The sequence below is a fragment of the Phyllostomus discolor genome, chromosome 3 (assembly GCF_004126475.2).
Source record: "Phyllostomus discolor isolate MPI-MPIP mPhyDis1 chromosome 3, mPhyDis1.pri.v3, whole genome shotgun sequence".
NCBI lineage: Eukaryota > Metazoa > Chordata > Mammalia > Chiroptera > Phyllostomidae > Phyllostomus > Phyllostomus discolor.
In genome coordinates, this window is record NC_040905.2 from 75,759,964 (window position 1) to 75,782,085 (window position 22,122).

General features: G+C 36.5%; 1 protein-coding gene across 1 annotated transcript in view; it reads left to right on the forward strand.

Moving 5' to 3' along the window:
* Window positions 1–20,536, forward strand: part of DCP2 (decapping mRNA 2) — a 56,082-nt gene extending 35,546 nt beyond the window's left edge. The window contains 4 exon segments of the mRNA XM_028510136.2: window positions 7,916–8,026; window positions 9,089–9,140; window positions 12,712–12,799; window positions 12,801–20,536. Of these exon segments, the coding sequence (XP_028365937.1) occupies window positions 7,916–8,026; window positions 9,089–9,140; window positions 12,712–12,799; window positions 12,801–12,873 (324 nt within the window). The 3' untranslated portion in view covers window positions 12,874–20,536.
* The last annotated feature ends 1,586 nt before the right edge of the window (window positions 20,537–22,122 follow it).

The following is a 22,122-nucleotide window of genomic DNA, read 5'->3' on the forward strand; positions in this document are numbered from 1 at the left end:
TTCTGGCACCCCTATAATTTGGGTATTGGAACATTTCAGGTTGTCCCAGAGGTTGTAAGACTCTTTACTTTTTTAAATTCTTGTCTCTTCATTCTGTTCTGGTTGGATGTTTATTTTTTCCTTTTGTTCTAAATTGTTGCTTTGAGTCCTGGTTTTCTTCCAGTCACTGTTGGTTCCCTGAATATTTTGCTTTATTTCATTTTGGGTATCTTTCATTTGTTTTCTCATTTTTTGACCAAGCTCAGTCAGTTCTGTGAGCATTTTGGTTACCAAAGCTTGTCATAGATTAATTGATCATATAGGCCTGGGTTTATTTCTGTATTTTGTTCCATTTTTCCATATGTCTGTTTTTATGCCAGTACAATGCTGTTTTGATTCCAGTAGCCATATGGTATTGTTTTATATTAGGTAGTATGATACTTCCAATTTTGTTTTTTATCAGGATTGCTTTGGTTATTTGGGATCTTTGTGGTTCCATATAAATTTTTGGATTATTTGTTGTGGTTCTGTGAAAAATATCATTGGTATTTTGATAGGGATTTCTTTGAATCAATTGATTGCTGTGGGGAGTGTGGACATTTTAATGATAATTCTATTCATGAGCATGGTTTATGCTTCCATTTATTTGTATCTTTGATTTCTTTCTTCTGTGACTTATAATTTTCTCGGTACAGGTATTTTACCACCTTGGTTAAATTTATTTCTAGGTATTTTATTTTATTTTATTTTTGGTGCAGTTGTAAATGGGATTTAAAATTTTTCTCCTGATAGTTTATTATTGTATATAAAAATGCAACCTATTTCTGAATATTAATTTTGTATTCTACTACTTTATGTTGATTTATCAGTTCTAGTAGCTTTTTGGTGGACTCTTAAGATTATATCATGTCATATGCAAATAATGGCAGGTTTACTTTTTCCTTTACAATCGGGATAACTTTTTTCTTATTGCTATGGCAAGGACTTTCAATACTATGATAAATAGAAGTGTGGTGAAAGTGCGCATCCCTGTCTTGTTCTTCATCTCAAGGGAAACACTTTTAGCTAACCATTGACTGTGATGTAGCTGTGGTCATATGTGGCCTCTTATTATGTTGAGGTATGTTTGCTCTGTTCACCACTTTGCTGAGAGTTCTATAATAATAAACGGAAGGTGAATTTTGTGAAATGCTTTTTCTGCATCTTTGATATCATACGATTTTTGTCCTTCATTTGTTTATGTGGTGTATTGTGGTAATTGATTTGAGGGTATTAAACCAACCCAGCATCATAGGAATAATCCTACCTTGATTTTGGTGTATGATCTATTTAATGTATTGGCTGGATTTAGCTTCCTTACTGTATGTCGAGGATTTGTAGTATCTATGTTCATCAGAAATATTGGCTTTATATATATTTTTTGGTAATGTGTTATTCTTGTTTGCAATCAGTGTGGTAATGCTGGCCTCATAAAATGGAGCTTGGAAGCTTTCTCTCCTCTTCAGTTGTAGTGGAATAGTTTGAGAGAAAGATAGTTGTTAAATCTGAATGTTTGGTTAAAAATACACCTGTGAAGCGTTTCTGGTCCAGGGCTTTTAATTTGTTTGGAGGTTTTTTGATTGCTTGATTCAATTTTTTTTTTCCTGGTAGTTGTTGGTCTGTTCAAATTTTCTGTTTCTTTTTGATTCAGTCTGGAAGATTGTATTCTTTTGGGAATTTATTCTTTTCTTCTAGGATGTCTAATTTGTTGACATATAATTGTAGTATTTTTTATAATGCTGTGGTGTCATGTCATTTTTTTTTTCATTTCTGATTTTATTTATTTGGGTCCTCTTGTGTTTTTGGTGAGTCTGGTTACAGATTTATTGTTTATTTTTTTCAAAGAATGAACTCTTGGTTTATTTTTTGTATGTTTTTTAATTTTTTTAAAGGTTTTATTTATTTTTAGAGAGAGGGGAAGGTGGGGAGAAAGGGAGAGAACATCAGTGTGTGGTTTACGTCTCATGTGGCCCTCACTGGAGACCTGGCCCACAACCCAGGCATGTGTCCTGACTGCGCACTGAACTGGCGACCCTTTGGTTCACAGCCTGTGCTCAATACACAGAGCTACACCAGCCAGGGCCTATTTTTTGTATTTTTTTTAGACTCATTTATTTTTGCTCTAATTTGTATTATTTTCTTTTCTTTATTCAATTTGGCTTTGTTCTTTTTCTAGTTCCTTTAGGTGTAAGGTTAGATGGTTTATTTGAGACAGTTCTTGTTTGTTGAGGTAGGGCAGTATTGCTAGGAATTTCTATCTTGAAACTGCTTTGGCTCTGTGTTCCATGGATTTTTGGACTGTTGTGTTTTCATTTTTGTCTCAAGGTATCTTTTGATTTCTTTATCTTGTTAACCTATCCATTGTTTACTACCATGTTATTTAACATTCATGTGTTCATATGTTTTTTAGTTTTTTTGTGATAGATTTGTAGTTTCTTACCATTGTGATTGTAGAGATGCTTGGTACAGTTTCAGTCTTAAATTTATTGAGACTTGATTTGTGGCCTTACGTGGTCTTTCCTGGAAAATGGTTTAGGGGCACTTAAAAAGAATGTATGTTCTGCTACGTGGGGTGAAATGTTCTAAATAACAGTGAAATCCATCAGGTCTAACGTGTCATTTTAAGGATGCTGTTTTCATGATTTTCTGTCAGATGATCTATCCATTGATTTCACTGGGGCATTAAAGTCCCCTGCTATTACTGTATTACTGTTTGATCTGTCCCTTTATGTTCATCAGTATTTGCTTTATGTATTTAGGTGCTCTTATGTGCGTAAATGTTCACAAGGGTTATATCCTCTTTTTGGATTGATCCCTTTGTTATTATGAAATGCCCTTTTTAAAATTCTTTGTTTTGAAGTCTATTTTGTCTGATAACAGTATTGGTACCCCAGCATTTTTTTGTTTTCATTTGCATCCCTCAGTCTATCTGTGTATGTCTTTTGATTTGAAGTAGGTGTCTTGTAGGCAGCATTTGTACGGGTCTTGTTTTCTTATCTGTTCAGCCACCATGTATCTTTTGATTGGAGCTTTTAATTTCTTTACGTTTAAAGTTATTAGTGATAGGTAGTTGTGGTATTTTATTACTTGTGTTTTTGGTCTTTTTCTTCTTATGAAGTCCCTTTAACATTTCTTACAATAATGGTTTGGTGGCAATGAACTCCTTTAGCTTTTCTTGTCTGGGAATTTCTTTTTCTTTGTTTTATTTTTATTTACTTACTTTTTATTTGTTTTTTTTTTCCATCAGTTCTTACCTGAGGACATGCTTAGGGGGGAAGAGAGGGAGAGAAAGAGAAACACTAATGTGGGAGAGAAACATCAGTCATTGCCTCTAGTGTGTGCCTTGACCAGGGACCAAACCCACAGCCTAGGCATGTACCCTGACTGGGAATAGAACCCGTGACCTTTAGGTTTATGATACGGTGTTCCAACCAACCTGAGCCATACCAGTTAGGGCTGTCTTTCCTATTTTAAATGATAGCCTTGTTGGATAGAATAATCTTGGTTGTAGGTCCTTGCTTTTCATGCTTTCTGACCTGCTAAGTGTCTTTTGAGAAATCACTTGACAGTCTTGTTGGCATTTCTATATACATGACTAACTGCTTTTCTCTTGCTGCTTTTAAAATTCTCTTTTTGTCTTTAACTTTTCTCATTTTAATTATGTTTCTTTATGTGGTCCTCTTTGAGTTCATCTTGTTTTTTAGGACTGTGCTACTTGGACTTGTATGTCAATTTTCTTTGCCACGTTAGGGAAGTTTACAGTCATTACTTTTCTGAAATAGGTTTTTAACCCCCGATCTCTCTTGTCTCCTCCTGGTAGCCCTATGATTGCAATGTTATGCGGTCCCAAAGATCCCTTAAACTGTCTCAATTAAAAAATTTTTTTTCCTTTATTCTGTTCTGGTTAGGTTGTTTTTGCTGCTTTCTTCCAGATTGCCAGTTTCAATCCTTTGCTTCATTTACTCTGTGTTGATTACATCTAATGTATTCTTCATGTCAGTATTGTATTTTTCATTTCTCACTGATTCTTTTTTATGGCTTCTGTTTGTTGAAGTTGTTTTTGAATTTACTTACTCTTTCCCTCTGTTCATTGAACATCCTTATAACCAGTGTTTCAAATTCTATCTTCCAGTTTGCTGTCCTCTGTTTTGTTTAGTTCCTTTTCTGGAGTTTTGGCCTATTCTTTCACTGGGGACATGTTTCTTTGTCTCCTCCTTTGGGCTGCATCCCTGTGTTCCTTTCTATGTATTAGGTAGAGCTGCTATATCTCTTAGTCTTGGCAGAGGGACTTGATGTACTACTGTGGATCTCAGTGGTATAGTCTCCCCAGTCACCTAAGCCAGGTGCTTCCAGGGTGTCCTTACTGAGTTATGTATGCCCTCTTGTAGTTGAGCCGTGACTGATGTTGGCACATCAGTGGATGGGATTGACTCTTAGGCTGACAGGATGTGAGGCCTGATAGTGTCTACAGCAGATGAATTGGTAGAGTCAGCTTTAGTGGGCCTCTGCTGCCTGCCATGTCTGCCTTTTGAGTATATTGTTTATGGCCACCTGGTAGGAGCTACAAAGTGATATGTGATTGGTTATTGCCTGTGCTGGGCTTTTAGGTGCCTGGGAGAGACTATGCTCTGATTCGAGGCTAGCTGCCATTAGTACTGGCTTTGGGCCCCTTAGCAAGAGGAGGAGGGCATGCTGATGCCATATACTCCTTGTTTTGGGGTTTGTGAACCTTTGAGAGTTTTTAGGAAAGTTGGTCACACAGCTGAGACAGGCTACTTTTGTGGAAGAGACACTGAAAGAGGTTTGGGCAGGGCACGTGAGTTGGGTAGCATGGGGTCTCAGAATCAACAGGGGCAGGACCTTGAAATCACGGTGGTGGAGGGAACACTGTTAGCCCCTTAATAGAGAGCTCAGATTTGGCATCTGCCAGCACTTCATCATGGAAAGAGCTATTTGCCTCTCTATCCCTCATCCTGAAGCTAGTCCATTTATATCCTCTCTTTTTGTCCCTGACACTTTTCAAGCTGCTGCCTTTGTGCCAAAGCTTAGAGCAAGTGAGTGAGTGTGAGTGACTGAGTCTGTGATCAGGCCTGTAAGATATGCAGTGCCTCAGTCTCTAGCAGCCTATTGTGTTTCTCAGACACTGTCCCTGTTGCTTTTCACAGCCCGGTGTTGTAGGGACTTTTCTTCCTTACAATGGTGACCCAGGTTGGGGAAGCCCGCTGTGGGGCTTGGCCTTCTTACTTCTTGGGGGATTCCCACAGCTGAGCTAGCTCTTTTGTTTTTTTAATTACCACACTGTGGATGTGGGGACCTACCTGTTCTGCATCTCTGCCCCACCTATCAGTCTTGGTGTGGTTTCTTTTTTATATCCTTAGTTACAGGAACTCTGTTCAGCTAGTCTTCTGGTGGTTCTCTGTGAAGTTCTGTAAGTTTCGATGTGCTCATGGGAGGACACAGTGTTTACCTACTCTACCATGTTGGCTAGAAGTCCTCTATTCTATTCTCCATGGACATTTGGTTATTTTTAGTTAAGGGCTTTTATAGATAATACTGTTATGAATATTAATGTACATGTCTTTTGATGAACGTATACATTCTTTGGGGTATATATAACTGACAGTAGAATCATTGGATCACTGAATATGGCTGTGTTCTTGAGTATACTGCAAATAGTATTCTCAAGTAATTTATATCCCCAGCAAAATGTAGGGTTGAGCACAAATAACACCCCTTTTTTATTATAAAATCTTTTATAAAAATTATAAGCATGTAATTCTGTAATATAACAATATCACACTCAAGCACACCATATGAAATTTTAGGTGAAATGTTCAAATTAAAGCTATAAATTATTACACTCACATTATTACCCTACCAACCACAATCTAGCAGGTGTTAACTTCTGCCGGACCCTGTATGTGAGAATTCCAGTTGTGTCATGTCCTTACTAATGCTTGGTATTATATATCTTTGTTATTTTAGCCATTCATTTTGGTGTCACTTTTTTATTTTCAGTCTTCTAAAAATATACTGGATTTATCAAAATTAAAAGCTTTCGTTGTACATCAGAGGACACCAAAAGAGTGAAAAGATACTACAGAGTTGGAGAATGTATTTACAAATCATTTATCTGATAGGTTAATATAAAAATACATAAAGAACTCCTGTACTGAATAGCAAAAAAAAAAAAATTAAAAAATGGGCAAACAAATAGACATTTTTTCAAAAAAAATATACAGATGGCCAATAAGCACATGAAAAGATGCTCAACATCATTTGTAAGCAGAGAAATGCAAATTAAAACCACAATGAGATACCACTTCATACCCATTAGGATGAGTATAAGAAAGAAAATGGAAAATAACAAGTTGACAAAGGGTGTAGGGAAATTGGAACCCTTATGCATGGCTGCTAGGAGTGTAAAATGGTGCAGCTGCCATGGAAAACAGTTTGGCAGTTCCTCAAAAAGTTAAACATAAAGCCCTCGTTGGTGTGGCTTAATTGGTTGGGTGTTCTGCAAAATAAAAGGTTACAGGTTCAATTGTCAGGGCACATGCCTGGGTTGTGGATTTGGTCCCTATTTGGGATATGTATGGAAGGCAATCAGTCAATGTGTCCTCTTTCCTCCCTTTCTCTCTTCCCCTCTCTCTAGAATTAATTAAAACAAAAAGACAAAAAATTATAGAATTACTATGGCCTCGTAATTCCACTCTAGGCATATACTCAAAAGAATTGAAAACAGACTGACAGATCCTAAACTGAGTTATTAGCCCCTCCTAGCTGAGGAGGAACTCAAAAGATAACTTGTATGCCAAGGCTCATAATAGCATGATCATCATAATATACAAAAGATGGATGATGAAAAACTTCTGGAGATGGATACTTGTGATATTTGCACAACATTTTACCTATATTTACTGCCACTGAATTGTACATTCAGAAGTGGTTAAAGTGGTAAATTCTATTTGTATTGAAGCACTTCTAATAAAAAGTAAATACCAGCAAGAGCAGAATGGAATTGAATTAAAATTGTGTGGTAACATCAGTTTCTAAAACCCATATTTTCCTACCATTCTTCAGTTAAGTTAGCTTATTGTTTTCAAGCTTTTTTAGTAATTACTTAATTTTTTCTGTAGGTAGATAAAATGTAAATAAATGAGTGTATTTTTTATATATTTTAAATAATAATAGTAATTTTATATACATTGTTTTAGCCAAACTTCTTAAAGATTTGGTTTTTCAACATCTCTAACAGCCAATTAATGTTTGAAAATAACTCGTGTTTAAAGCAGTATAACAGGAAGATGTTAGCTATTGTGTGTTTAAGCTTTAGGTCTCAACTTAGAGATAATGGCCCAAATTTTGGAAACACCGGTCTTCTTTATAAAATGAGGAATACTAATTTAAATATTTATTTGTTTACATCATTTATTATTATTAATATACAGTATTAAGTATTACTAAGTATTTATTAGTAACTTAAAGCGGGTGATATGATAACAGTTGATTGCGTCTGCTGTGTTTCTATTCTAAGAAACTGGGGTCAGTGTGCCTCAGCGTTCCTCCCAGAGACCTTTGCTTTTGACAGTCACATAAGGTTTTCATATTGTTCCTTTCCTCATCCCCTGGTTTTTAACTCAAGTATTGAAACAAAATCTGTAGGCCCCGAATGGGATATAGTAAGATTCTAGCGCCCTTGCTTTGTGAAACACTGTCGTTTATAAGAAGAACTGATGTGGTATCGGTTCCCCAAGTTTTAGTAAGGTTTTTTTGTGGGGGAGGTGGTTGGCTAAACTCTGAGTCAATCAGCTTACTCAAATTCATAGGGTGTATCCTTTTTTCCTTTTGCATTATACTGTAGGTTACATTTTATTTTTCCTTATTGTGAAAACAGAATCAAAATATGAGGGGAAATGGCAGAAAACCGTATCAAGGACTCACCTAATCAAAGAAAAGAACAAATGGGGTCCACAGCCAGCCGGCCAAGCAGCAGAGTTCCTTGATGGTAAGAGTTGCAGTTCTCAAGCTAAGCAAGGAGTTTGCCCTTTTTAAGAGTGAGGCAAGGGCATTTTCAAGGCATATTTAGTTGAAGGATTGTAGAGTGAAGTTATGCAGTTTGCCCAGTAAAAATCTTTTTGGCTACTTTAAATTACAGGTTTGTTAACATTGATTTAGTGGCCCATGTAATGCTTGCTTTTTATGTGGTTATTTAAATTAATTTTAATACTATGAAAACAGTGTGTAGTCAAACCTGCTTTATAGAGGAAGTCCCTGGATATTCTGTTTACATTCTATATAGAGTCTATATTATATTAATGGAGTTAAAAGTTTGAAAGAACATTACAACACATTTTTTCCTTTAAGTTGTTAGAATTTAGAAAATTAAAAAGAAACAACAAAATACAGTCAGTATTCTGTAATTAGTCCTAAACACAAATAACTGAGCATTTTAAAGCATTTACTTGCATTCTTTTAGCCTGTGCTCCAGAAAGTAATTCATAACTACAGGTTTTGCTTATGTTTTCTATAAGTCCTGTTAATTTGTATGTTGAATTGTTTTGTTGTAGCCTCATCTATTTTTCTTTAACAGTGGGTGATAATAGTAATTTTTAGTCTTTAGCAAAAATATTTTACCTGAATTCCTTAGGTGCTCTATATAATTTGGGGCTTACTGAGTTCACTATCAAAGACTGTTAGAAATAAGCTAACTGTTAGACTACTTGCCCTCCACTTACATTTTTTTCCTGTCAGATTGGCAGTGATGAGACAATATTCAGTTGTGTATTGTTGAGTGCATTGATAACACTTAAAAGAATATTTACCCCATTACTCTTAAGAATGAAAACCTGGAAACTATGTAAATATCCATCCAAGAAGTAACATTAAATGTAGCATTGTAGATCTATGCAATAGACTACCATGTAGTTATTAAAAATGATGGTATAGCTTTATATTTATTCAAAAGGAAATATGTTCACAATATATTACATTTTATAAATAGTATCCTCATTTCTAATAAGTGAAATAACTGGAAATGGTATACTGTGTATGTTTATTTCTTTTATAGAAATGTGAAAAGAAACTTCACCCACGAAAACTTCAGGATAATTTTGAAACAGGCAAGTCATTTTTTTTTAAAGTCTCTGACTCATAGGATTTGGTTTTGGCCTGGCCTTGATTTTACTGGAGTGTGTGATAAAATATAAGCAGAAAGAGTTACACACTTCTGTAGAGTTCATATTTGTGGTCAAGTTCTCTAAACATGAAACTGGCTAAAATGAATTTATTTAAATGCTCAAGATGAAATTATTTGCCCTTTCAGTGTGCTGTTTATTTTGTAAATGTCAGGCGTTGGTGCTGTGCATGGATGTTATAGATAGATAAATAATTGCTCAGGGTTAGAAGGGAGTAGAACCAAGTATTTTGAAGGTAAGGAGACCTCATTCTTGTGAACATACAGAATATATGTAAGAGGTACACTGACTTCAGAAGGGGGCATTCCCCCCTTTCTGGAGGTGTTGATCAACTTTTAAAAAATATTTTAAAGGGTATTTTAGTGGTTATGCTATTAGTTTTCCATTGTTTTTATCCCCCCTCCACCCTGCTCCCTGTCTCCACCAGCATTCCCCACCCCACCTTAGTTCATGTCCATGGGTCATACAGTATAAGTTGCTGTGGCTTCTCTATTTCCTATACTATTCTTAACTTCCTCCTGTCTATTTTGTACCTACCAATTAATGCTTCTTATTCCTGTGTCTTTTTCCCATTCTTCCCCCTGCACCCTTCTCACTGATAACCCTCTATGATCTCCGTTTCTGTGATTCTGTTCCTGTTCTAGTTGTTTTTTGCTTAATTTGTTTTTGCTTTTTTTTTTTTTTTTTACGTTCTGTTGTTAGAATCTGAGTTTGTTGTCATTGTACTGTTTATAGTTTTGATCTTCTTTTTCTTAGATAAGTCCCTTTAACATTTCATATAATAAGGGCTGGGTGATGATGAACTCCTTTAACTTGACCTTATCTGGGAAGCACTTTCTCTGCCCTTCCATTCTAAATGATAGCTTTGCTGGATAGAGTAATCCTGGATGTAGGTCCTGGCCTTTTATCACTCTGAATACTTCTTTCCAGCCTCTTCTTGCCTGTAAGGTTTCTTTTGAGAAATCAGCTGACAGTCTTACGGGAATTCCTCTGTAGGTAACTGTCTCCTTTTCTCTTACTACTTTTAAGATTCTCTCCTTATCTTTAATCTTGGGTAATGCAGTTATGATTTGCCTTGGTGTGTGCTTCCTTGGGTCCAGCTTCTTTGGGACTCTCTGGGTTTCCTGAACTCCCTGGAAGTCTGTTTCCTTTGCCAGATTGGAGAAGTTTTCTTTCATTATTTTTTCAAATAAGTTTCCAATTTCTTGCTCTTCCTCTTCTCCATCTGGCATCCCTGTGATTTGGGTATTGGTATGTTTGGAGATGTCCCAGAGGCTCTTCTACTATCCTCAGTTTTTGAATTCTTGTTTCTTCTCTGTGTTCTTGTCGAATGCTTATTTCTTACTTATTCCAAACTGTTGATTTGGGTCCCAGTTTCCTTCCCTTCACTATTGGCTCCCTGTATATTTTTCTTTATTTCACTTTGTGTAGCTTTCACTTCTTCCTCTATTTTGCATTCATATGAAATCATTTCTGTGAGCATCCTGATTACCAGTGTTTTAAACTCTGTATCTGATAGGTTGGCTATCTCCTTGTTGCTTAGTTCTTTTTCTGGAGTTTTGATCTGTTCCTTCATTTGGACCATATTTCTTTGTTTCAGTGTACCTGTTACTTGTAAGGGGTGGAGCCTTAGGTATTCACCAGGGTGGGGCAACCCAGTTATCTGCGTTATGGCGCTATGTGTGGGGGAGGGATCAGAGAATGAATAGTGCCATTTGCTTGGCTCTTAATCACTTTCCCTGCTATGGATAAGCAAATTGGACCATTCTGGTGCTGGTTCCCGGGTGGGTGGGCGTGTATACATTCTAGGACCCAGTAGGTCTCTCCAACGAACTCTCCTGTATGACTGGAAGTTCTCCCGCTGCCTCAACTCCGAGGTTTTAAGGCTTTAGTTTTGGGTGTTGGAACCCTGGGTTGCATGGTCTGTCTTGCTCCCCAGTTGTTCCTTCCAGCTTGTCTGCATGTGAACGTGGGTCTGCTTGGTCTGCCACTTGCTGCCTTGCCTGCCCATTCTGCCTCCTTGCTGCTGGAGGCAGCCCTTCCTACTGGTCTGGATGGACTTTTCTTTCTTTGGTTGTCATACTTCCATACAGCTCAATTTTCTGGCAGTTCTGGGTGTTTTTTGTTTGTTTTTAAATTTGTTGTCCTTTTGGTTGTACGAGGATGGAAAGTATATCTCCCTATGCCTCCATCTTGGCTGGAAGTTGGTGATCAACTTTTTAAAGTGGTACTAAGGATAGCTCTTATTAAAATGATATTTGGAACTTCTCCATCCTCAGTTATGAAGAGTAGGTGTGTGATCTGATTTGGAAAGTCATGCTGAAGAATGTAGAAAGGTCTTTGGGAATACTGATTTAATATGGAAGCGCAGTAGACTGTTTTTTCTTAGGTGCTATTTTGAATTTTATTAAATTCCCTGTGCAGTAGATATGTATTTATTCACCACCTAATTTAAGACTTTCATGTGAAAAAGTCTAAGAAATGAAAAGCATTATATTTTTTTGAGGGCTGTCTATGATTTAAGCAGGATAAAAGCTATTTTAAAGGAGATGTATTAATCCTACTTTGGAAAGTTAAGGTTAACTATGAAGAAGCAGAAACTTATCATTTTAGTGTAAGTTACGGGGGTAGAAACACTCTTCATAGGATTTTTCTGGACATCTTGGCTGGTAGGGGACATGGTAAGTTTATGTAACATGGTTTAATTAATGTAAGTTTAGGAATAAGTTAGTACACAAGATCTTTAAAAAGTCTATATTCAGGAACGTTAAAGAAGGCACACTGTAACTTCGTATACCCAGCTTAGTTGGTCATGATATAGATATATAAAATTTTAAGTTGTTTTAAGAAGGATGTATAAAAGGGGTCTTGTCCTGGGAAACCTCACTTCAGACTTTTTGCTTCAGCTTCGTGGTGTGTATTCCAAACACACTTTCCTAGTCAGGTCCCTGTTCTACTTAAAAACAAACAAACAAACAAACAAACAAAACCCCAAAATAAACAAAAAAATAAAAACACCCAAACCTGGTAAGTTAGTGCTTTGTTGTACTGTGGTTTTGAAAAGTTGGATTTTTCTTTAGGTTGATATATTCCCTGAAGATTGGTGAGCTCCAAATGAAGCTTCAGCTTTATTTTTCTAGAATTGGAATCTTTACAAATCTTACATTGTAATATTAATCTTACAATGCTTATATTCTGATTTCTCTCAAGAAGCTCCCATTATTTTGGCACAGAATATATATTGGAGGTAAACAAAGATATGTTCAGTTTTGAAAACAAATATTAAGGGTCTTAAAATAAGATTCTGAATATTTGTGTGGAAATCTGCAATAACAGATTAGGGAAGGAAAACATCTTGGTGGTTCAGCCTAGGTTAAATTTAGAGTGTTGGAGATAAAAATATACTATATAGGATGAATTTCTTTATACCAAAGGGTGAAGGGCCGTATTTTATTTTTATTCAGTTACTGAGCTTATTTCTTTGTTTTTTACACAGATGCTGCATATGACTTATCTTGCTGTGGTGAAGACCAGTTGCTAGAACATGCTGAGGGACAGACCGTGGCATGTAATGGACATTGCAGATCCCTTTTCATCCAGAGCCTTTTTGAGTTTCAAGTTTGACCATAATGCGATAATGAAAATCTTGGACCTTTGATAGCAGCAGCAGTGTTGTGGAGTCCAAGAGCAGAGACCTGTCACATTTGAGTGGTTGTCTCTCTCTGAGCCTTACCTTCTCAGGTTTTTAAAGAAATGCAAGGAGGCAATGATGTTTCTGAAGAGATTGTTCTCTGTGCAGAAGAGAGAGTAGAAAGAAACATGAATTTGGACTGTAAATGCAGTTTTATAACCTTTTTATACAAATGTACATTTTCAGTGTTTGGCTAATGAATTTAAGTTGCTTTTATGAGGGCATTTTTTTTCCTGTGATTGTAATTTTTATTTTATGTTCTGATCAAGAAAATAATGTTTGAGTTATCAAGTTAATGGGAATGGTCTATCTACCCATTTTAGTGATTGCAATAATAGTTTCCTTATTTTGAAGTTTTAAAAGAAACTACATAATTTATTAAATGAACATAAGAGTTGAAATGTCATAGAAGTCAAGATTGCAGGTCATCTTCTCTGGTGGCATTTAGCATATTTCTTTGCTTTTAACCACTTAGGTTCTCTAATCCTCTGCTTGAAGTTTAGTTGAAAGGTTTTATTTAGAGCTAGCATCTGCTATATAATGTTCATGTTCAAAATGAACTCTTAGCACTTCATTTAAGACAAAGTCCTCAGCCTGGAGAGGGACCGAGTTGGTTGGGTGTGGAGTTGCTGCTCTAACTCTGTGTTGTGCTACATGCAGTTGGTAAACTTGTGAGACTGCTGGAGAGAAGGTAGCAGAGACACGGAGGCCATGATGCAGCAGCTGCCTCGGTCATGTCCTTCGCCATCCTGCCACTAGCCCTTTAGTATCGTATGATGGTTGTTCTTGAGAAGGTATATTCTATATTATGGTTGTGTAATACATATGGAATCTGACATTATTAGGTTTTATGTTGCATCTCAGTGTTGGTCTGTGGAAACTGATGTTACAGTTGGTTCCAGTCTGCAGTAGTAGCAGAGGCTGACTTGCTTCTATGAGCATGCTGAAGCCCCTGGATGATGGAGTGAGAATAAAAGGAGGGTGCAGTTCACCCGAGTACATATAAAGCATCTCTCTAAGGGGTGGGAGTCAGAACGTGGAAGTAACACACATAACTCCTAGGAATGTATTTTGCTTTTTCAGGATTCTTAAATCTAAATAAGGATGGCGGTGCCCTTTTAAGGAGGATTTCAGCTATAATTGAGGACAATCACCAGGGCTGTAAGGGGGCTTTAGTGTTTGGGCTGCTTGTGACTTCAGTGAAGGTATTTGTGGGGGGCGGGGGGGATTAGTGTGAGCATGTGTGTGTGTGTGTGTGTGTGTGTGTGTGCATCTGTCACGTGGATTTAAAAATCGTTTTTTACATGTGGTATCCACAAAATATATCTCTGCTTGTAAATTTTATTGTAGAAATCTTTATTCTGTATAGATAGCCTATTTAATAGGGGTTCTATATAACCCATGGGGCTTTCAAAAGAAATATTATTGTAAGGAATTCACTTGGTATTACTTTGGTTTAGCTTTTAAATGGCTTGATTTTTAAAGGAGAAATTCTATTTATTAATGAAAGTGTCACCCTCTTGGTGCTAAGCAGGGGAATTCACAATTGCAACATGTGTTTAGAATTAGGTTATTTACAATCCTGCATCTTTTAATGTGACAAATTTGTGAATACTTTTGTGACTTTTTAAAAAATGCATTCTGTGATTGTGTTTGGAAGTTCTTACTCTTCTTTCCAGAAATACAGCTGCTTTGCTTGGTCTCCTTGAGCCATATTTATATTGGTCCCAGCATTCAGATACCTGTTAAATTGGTAAGGGAGTGAAACTTCATTTGCCTGGCAGGTAAATCATTTTCACTCATTTACTGTCGTCTGGAAACCATTTAATTTTTAGTAATTTTGTATGTTTTTTTTAAGTGAGTACTATACTATGGTCATTTTTTCTGGTGCCTGGAGTTGGATTTTCAGCTCTCTATTAAAGCGAAAGAGATTAGAGGTAGTTATCGGAAGTATGTCTTCTACTAGTGTTGAACCTTGTCAAGAACCAACACGTTTTCTCTTTTCATTTGCAGTGGTTTAGCCATAGTTCAGTGTTATTGCCGTCGTGCTGCCTCCACTGATACACTGTGGCACAAAATAAGGGTATTGTTGGGATGGGATTTCAATAACTTGAGGCTTTTATCTATCTTGACAGTTTGAGGTAAAAAAAATTTACATGAGTAAAGTTAATGTGTATGATGTGACTAAACTATGCAGAAAATGTGAGTTGGATGTATCTGTTTTATGTATACCTGCTATACTTACTCCCTCGGACCCGTGTGTGTGTTAGTGTCTCATTGTTCAGGTTTCCTTGAGAAAGGCCATGCTTAGCACAGAACTGGATTTCTCCTTGGAGAAAATTTAGCATGGTTTGAAGAAATTAAGTGATGAAGAAGAGTCCTGAATATGCAATAATTTACTCTCCTGTGTGCTGCATTCTAAGCTAGATGAGAACAGTAGCTGTGTTGGCTTCATTATGTTTGTCTTTGAGAGAGAAATAGGTCTTTGAATCCACTTTTCTTATGTTCCAACCTTATATGTTCCAAGGTTCAGTGCACTGTGATTCTTTTATTTTTTAAAATTTTGTAGGTGCTTTTATATATAACTGTAATGTTTCATAAGCTGTTAAATGAATTGTTTTTGTACTTAACCATAGTAATCCAAAAGATAAGGGTATGGTTTACATGCTTTCACAAGTTTTCATTAAGAAATAACAAGAGAATGGTTTTAGGAATTCAACAGTGATGCTCTTCTGAGACATGAGTGTTTGAAGAGGTCTGAGAACCTAATAGAACTCTTAAGAGCATGGATGAAATTTGAAGATGTTTGAAAATTAAGTTGGATTCTCATTTTAGTATATAAAGGCAAGTCTGTGCTGTCACAGGAATTGTGGTTGCTGCTTTGAGCTTGGATATCCTTATTTTTCTATTAAATATCAGTACAGATAATGACATGTAGTGAAATTTAGCAAAATTAATTTTATGCTATAAGATTGGGTTGGTACTTTGTCTTTTAGTAATTTGTTCAGTAGTCCTCACTTATCTGCAGCTTTGCTTTCTGTGGTTTTAGTTACCCACAAGCAATTGTGGTCTGAAAATAATAATGGAAATTTCCAGAAGTAGTTCTTAAGATTTAAATTGTACATTGTTCTGAGTCACGTGATAAAACCTTACGCTGTGGTTCTCCCTCTGCCCAGGCCCTGCATCGTCCTGTGGTGCAGCGGATTCACGCTGTCCATACTCCCTGCCCATTAGCCACGTAGCACCCATCTGGGTTATCAGATTGCTACTCATGGTATCGTAGTGCTAGTGTTTAAGTAACCCTTATTTTATGTAATGATGGCCCCAAAGCACAAGAGTAGTGATGCTGGCAGCTTGGATGTGCTTCCTTTAAGTGAAAGGATATGTATATATAGGAAAAAAACAGTGATACAGGGTTTGGTACTATCCGTGGTTTCAGGCATCCACTGGGGATCTTGGAAAGCATCTCTCTGGGTAAGTGGGGACTACTGTAATATCAACTAAAAAGAACAACTCAAAGTAAAGAGCATCCTTCCATAGAGGTTAAACTCTTCTATAAAACTTAACATATTGTAGTGGTCTTTAGAAATGTTCAGGTCTGCGTGCATGTGTGTATTCAAAACATTTCATACCTATTCTCTCATTTAACTTTTTTTGGGGGGGGGGCGTGGTTCTAATAGTTAGTTAACTTGAACAGTAAGGAGCAAAAAAGTCAATTATAAAAGTTTGCCAAGTTACTTCCTTACTATTTATAATATCTCTTGGCTTTATATTTTTGTACCTTTGGACGTCCCTCTGCTGCTTCCAGAAATTTTGTTTTGATTGCCATCTATTGTCTCAGTTGTTCTGAGACAATATTTTCTTTGCATATTAATCATAATTTTAAGGTTTGATTCATTAACATTTTGTGATTGAAGAAAAGTAATTGTTACCTAGTAATTTTGACTTGGATGATTTTCTAGCCTGGAAAGAGGCTTATTTATTGCTGTAATGTTAGATTTAAGCCAAACAAGACAAACTCTTATTTTGTCTGAAGGTATTAATATCCTTTACTGTTAAGCACCCATTTCTAGGTAAATGGGTGTCAGTAAAACAACAGTTTTGTTAAACCTTATTCCTGATAGCTGGGGAAAGCCTAGCTAGGGTTCCTTATGTTGTATTCTGTCCTCAGACTTTAAAAGTACATTTTGTATAGCTGCCAGAAAGTCTAAAAGTGAGATTATGATGGGCTTTCTCAGCATCCTTTTTCCTAGAATTGAGTTACTCTTGGAGTCTGAACTCCTGTGTGATAAAGATGGCAGGTTGCAGATGGCCAGGAAGGCTCTGCCCATGCTTTCTTCCAGAGCAGAGATTTGGATGGCAGTTCCAAGAAACACAGTAGGTAATTATTTAAAACAACAGTGCCCCGAAGGGAGAAGATAGGTATAGTTGCTGGGCAAAGACAGCAATGAGTGCTATTGATGTCCTAGGCTAGGAATGTGAGCATTGCCTAGTCCAAGCAGAGTGGCCATTACCAGGCGTGTTCTCCCAAGTAAGGTTAAAGTTGTTTTTTTCCCCTCAAGTATGGTTGCCAAGCAATCCAGTGAACCTGAAGTAAATTTTCTCACTTTAAAGATCACTTTTTGGGAGTCTGGTATTTCCTGTGCTGATACTTGGCGACTGCAGCCACACTGGAGTGCACTGCTTCCTTACAGGAACAGAACCCAGAGCGCACACAGTCACTTCACACGGTAGCTGTACGTTTGTCCTGAATGGTGATCTGTTCTTTTCCATCCAGTTGCCTGTGTGACAAACAGCAGCATTTACTATTGAAATACGAAGTAGTCTATATATAGCTAGGGAAACAGTAAAGCTACCTCTTGTGCATGGGGGTGGACTTGAAGGGCTGGCTTCTATGAGCTTAGTTGCTCAGAGTTTAACAAAGTATTGTACACAGAAATATAAATTTAAGAAAAACTTTATAAAGTATGTGGAAGTCTTCTATCTTGAGAAATACTCACAATTGAATCTTAATCTGGGTCCCCAGATTAATGAAAAGACTAGTTTAGAGAGATTCCAGTTGTCTTGGGTCTTCTGTGGTCTCAGAGGAGATGGTCTAGCTGTGGTAGCAGCTTGAAAAGCAAAATCTAAAAGGAACTAACCTTGGCAAGGCGCTTGCATTAACTGTGTAGTGTTGGGAAAAGGGGCTCAATACAGAAATTCAGGTGCCTTTGTAACTTTGTTCCACATGGACACTCCTCTTATTAGACTTTAATTTTTTAGTCCAACAGTGGAAGCATAAGACCCTGAACGTATATTGCTGTTTTTGTGGGAGGATTCTTAAGTTGTTTGGGTGGTGGGGTGGTTAGTGGCTTCTCTCTGTTTGTACCACTTGAAGACCTGTTTCTTAATCCTTTTTCTTGGTGTGACTAGCCAGGAGAGCTATTGAGTCCCTCTCCCTGTTCTCACCACTCCCTTCTTGTATTGTCCCTTTTGTAGAAAGCTTTCTTCCTCTTGTTTACTAGTGCTCCATATCCATGGTGAATCTGCCTCTGTGGGAATTTGCAAGCAGTGATCATATCTTGCCTTTGAGTTGATTTCAGTGACCCTTGGGCTGTAAGCACATTGGAGGACTGGGGACAACCTGTGCTATTTTCAGTCTCAGTGTATTGGGAACAAAGAAATCTGCATTTCTAGGGTGAAATGGGCAGTGTTCTTCTGGTCCTCAGCCTTAGTTAATATTCTTAGGCTGTGGTCTTTTTAAAGGAGAATGTAACAATTAGTTTTTATTTCATTGAAGCAATCTATCTAAAGCAGTCTATAGCTACAACCTACGGTGTGAAACATTTGGGGCACAAGCCTACATTGTTAGTCATTTCTCAAGCTTTTAATTAGCTAGTTCTTTGTAAAATGGTATATTGGCTTATGCTTTTGTGATATTTAGGAACAGACTATGGATGGCAGCAAATGAATGCAAAGGTTTTCGACAGTGGAAAGAAATAAAGGCATAACTATTCCTCCGCAGTTTGGTTTGGTGGGATGTGCTAGTACTTTGGAACAAACAAGTGGCAGTGGACTTACGCTCTTCATGTACTTTACCTATGGCGTGCGCTGACCCAAAAGCACAGAGACACCTGCAGGAGTTCCTCTGAGCCTCTCACTACTGTCGTGGGGACCGCTGTCTTACTGTTCATTTTAGGTTCGTGTTCGAACCTAAAGTATCTTTAGTTTCAAATGCAAGTGTCCAAAGAACTGTCCTTAATTTTGCTTTTTTGCTTATATTTTACTTCAGAACTAGGATGGGAGACAGCTAACCTGACCTCCATTTAATATTACAATCTTTTCCTTCAGTAACCATAGGGAAGGAAAATAAAATCATGAACTATTTTACATGCATATATTTGTATATATATATACACACACATTTTTTTTCTTACAACTGTTTTTGAAGTTGCCTGTTGGCTTTTAATACCTTATAAAAATTGTCTTTGGTAGGTACTGACTCATACGATTCAGATTTTTAATTTTACTTGTTGACTTTAATGAAAATTACAATCTTATTTCAGAATAAAATGGTTAATCAAATGGAATTATAATTCATGTATTAGCTATCTTAAGGGAAATGTTGTAATCTTTTGTCTAGCAGAATAAAGGCAAACTATTGAATGGAAGGGAGAAAGAATTGATTCCATTTATACCCTGCCTTATTTCCAAAGCAAGATATGAACAAATGTCTTTTATGCTGTTGGGACTAAGTAATGCTCATGGAAGATGTGTGGTCTTAAAAACAGTTGTCTTGGGAATAGTGTTAGTCTGAAAAAGGTGAAGATATTTATGCTGAGTTATGTAACAAATTACTCGGGACTTAAAAAGCTGGTAGAAAAAAATTGAAATGGTTTCACTAAGTATGATGTTCAATTGAGAAAACTGGACTTCAGAATAAATGTGACTACTGTCACTGTTGTCTTAAGTGAAATGATTTAACATTTAATTTTTGCCTTAAATTATAGAAGCATTTTATTATTTTACCTTAGGGAATTTTACTGTTTGGAGAAAGACTGTGTAAGTAAACTTTACACTGGGAGTGATTCTGTCTATATAGTAATGAAATTCTCGGTGCTTGTTTTGGTTAATTGTCAAACTTTCAGGGAGAGCAGAAAAGGAGCCGCAAAATTGTAACTGCTGGGTTCACCCTGTAGTTACAACAGTTGATACCTTTAGAGCAGGTTTATTGTATTTCTGGGTTTATTACATTCTGGCTTTGTCTGTCTCCCTCAATGTAAATGACTAATTTTCAATTTAAATTTGGGTGTGACTATCAAAAAAGGAATGACTCATTTATTAATTGGGAGTTAATGTTTGCAGGATTGCTGCATTTCCAAAGTTTTCTAGAAATGCAAGCTGAGAAAAGGAACAAATTTCTATGTCTTAACAGTTACATTCTTTTTGAAAGCTTTTTGATGTAACACCAATTTAGAAATTACAAAATACAATTTGAATGATGGAAGGTTTCCTTTGTATTTTAAAACATTTTCTTTTCAGTTGATTGTTCAAATACTGGCTTTCTGTAAAAACATTATCATGTTAAATTTAGACTGTAGTGCAATATCAATAAATTTTGCTGCTTGGGCAGTTTTACTTACTACCTTAACTTGTTTTCTGCTATTACTTGTTCTAGGTTCCAGGTTGCTCATATTATGATTGCATCTCTTTGGAACAATAACAAATGACAAGTATAGGATACAGGTATGCTCATATGTAGGAAAAAATAGTAGAATGTCTCTGCAAAAATGAAATAACTGGTATGTATTTTCCACCTCAAACATACAGTTTGGTTGTTGGCTTTAAAGGAAGATTTTACTGTGAGTTAGATATATAAAATCCAGCAGTTCTTGAATTCTTACTGGGATTGGGTTTTTAATGCTCTTGGATCTCAAGGAGAAAGAAGTACATTCTTTTCTACTAGAAACCCGAATTATGTGATAGCACTTTTTATTTAAAATAATGAGTGATCAAGGTATATTATACTCCTACTGTCAAAGGTACATTGCCTTGATAGTGAGAAGTGACATGTTGCAAAGCTATATACCATACATTCTTATAGTCACGTATGGCTTTTCTTGTATTTCCAAATCTTGATTATATTCTACTTCAGTAATTTTTTAAAAAGGAAAAATATTCCTTAATAACTTCCCATTCATACTAAACTTGAAAAGGCAGCCAAATAAAAATTGGTGATAAATGTGGTTTCTTGGACTGTTTTGACCTTATCTAGTCTGGCTTCTAGCCTCTGCTTTGCCTAAGACTGGCGATTTAATGTGAAACATCACAGGTTTGATATTTACATTAGATAAACAAATAGTATTACAGGAGGACAGCCTTACCCTTTAGTGAACACAAAGTACATCTTGGAATTAGAAATATTTATTCAGAATATAAGAATGTTTGTAAAATATTATAAATGTCTTTGTATAAATAAACGGAGATTTTAAAAAACAATTCTATATCAAATAACACAAAGTAGCTATTTTACAGCAGCTAAAACTAAAGGCATCTGGAAACACTTAAAGCATACAAGTGAAGAATCTAGAAAATTACAAGGTTATTATAGTACAGCGTGCTAAGTGGCAACTTTAGGAGACTTTCAGTACAAACAGTGGAACAATACTGACAAATGCAAACTTAGTCACATGTGCTTTAATAACTGACAGTACATTCAAGTGGTGTAAGAATAGCACATTTATCAAATAATAGGAAACTTAAATCTCATGCAGGGTAAATAAGTCAGCAGTGTCTAAAACATCAGAAATGAAGGGAACATGTTTCATTGTCTGTGCACTGGGTTCAATCAGAAGCAGGTTATTAGGGGCTCTGCCTCACTTGGCAGCCCTGACATGAGCACTATAAGTGAATACTAGGAGTTCTACAAACAGAACATTTCCACACGGATTTGATTTGCAAAAAGTGCAAAAGTGAATGTAGAGCAGGAAATCGGTGTGATTGGGGGGAATTTTGTACATAGCTTGGTTGCTCTGCTGAGCTAGTATTTCAGATGATTAGTGGATGGGTGACTTGTATCTCCCTGGACTCTGGAAAAATCGGGTAGCACTGGTCAAAGATATGATTATCTGATACTGTTTGCTGTTACTGGGACAGAATGATTTCTTGTCACAGCCACATACAAAATCTCCCTCAGATGTGAATGATAAGAGAATGTGTCCAGTATAGGTCTTATTG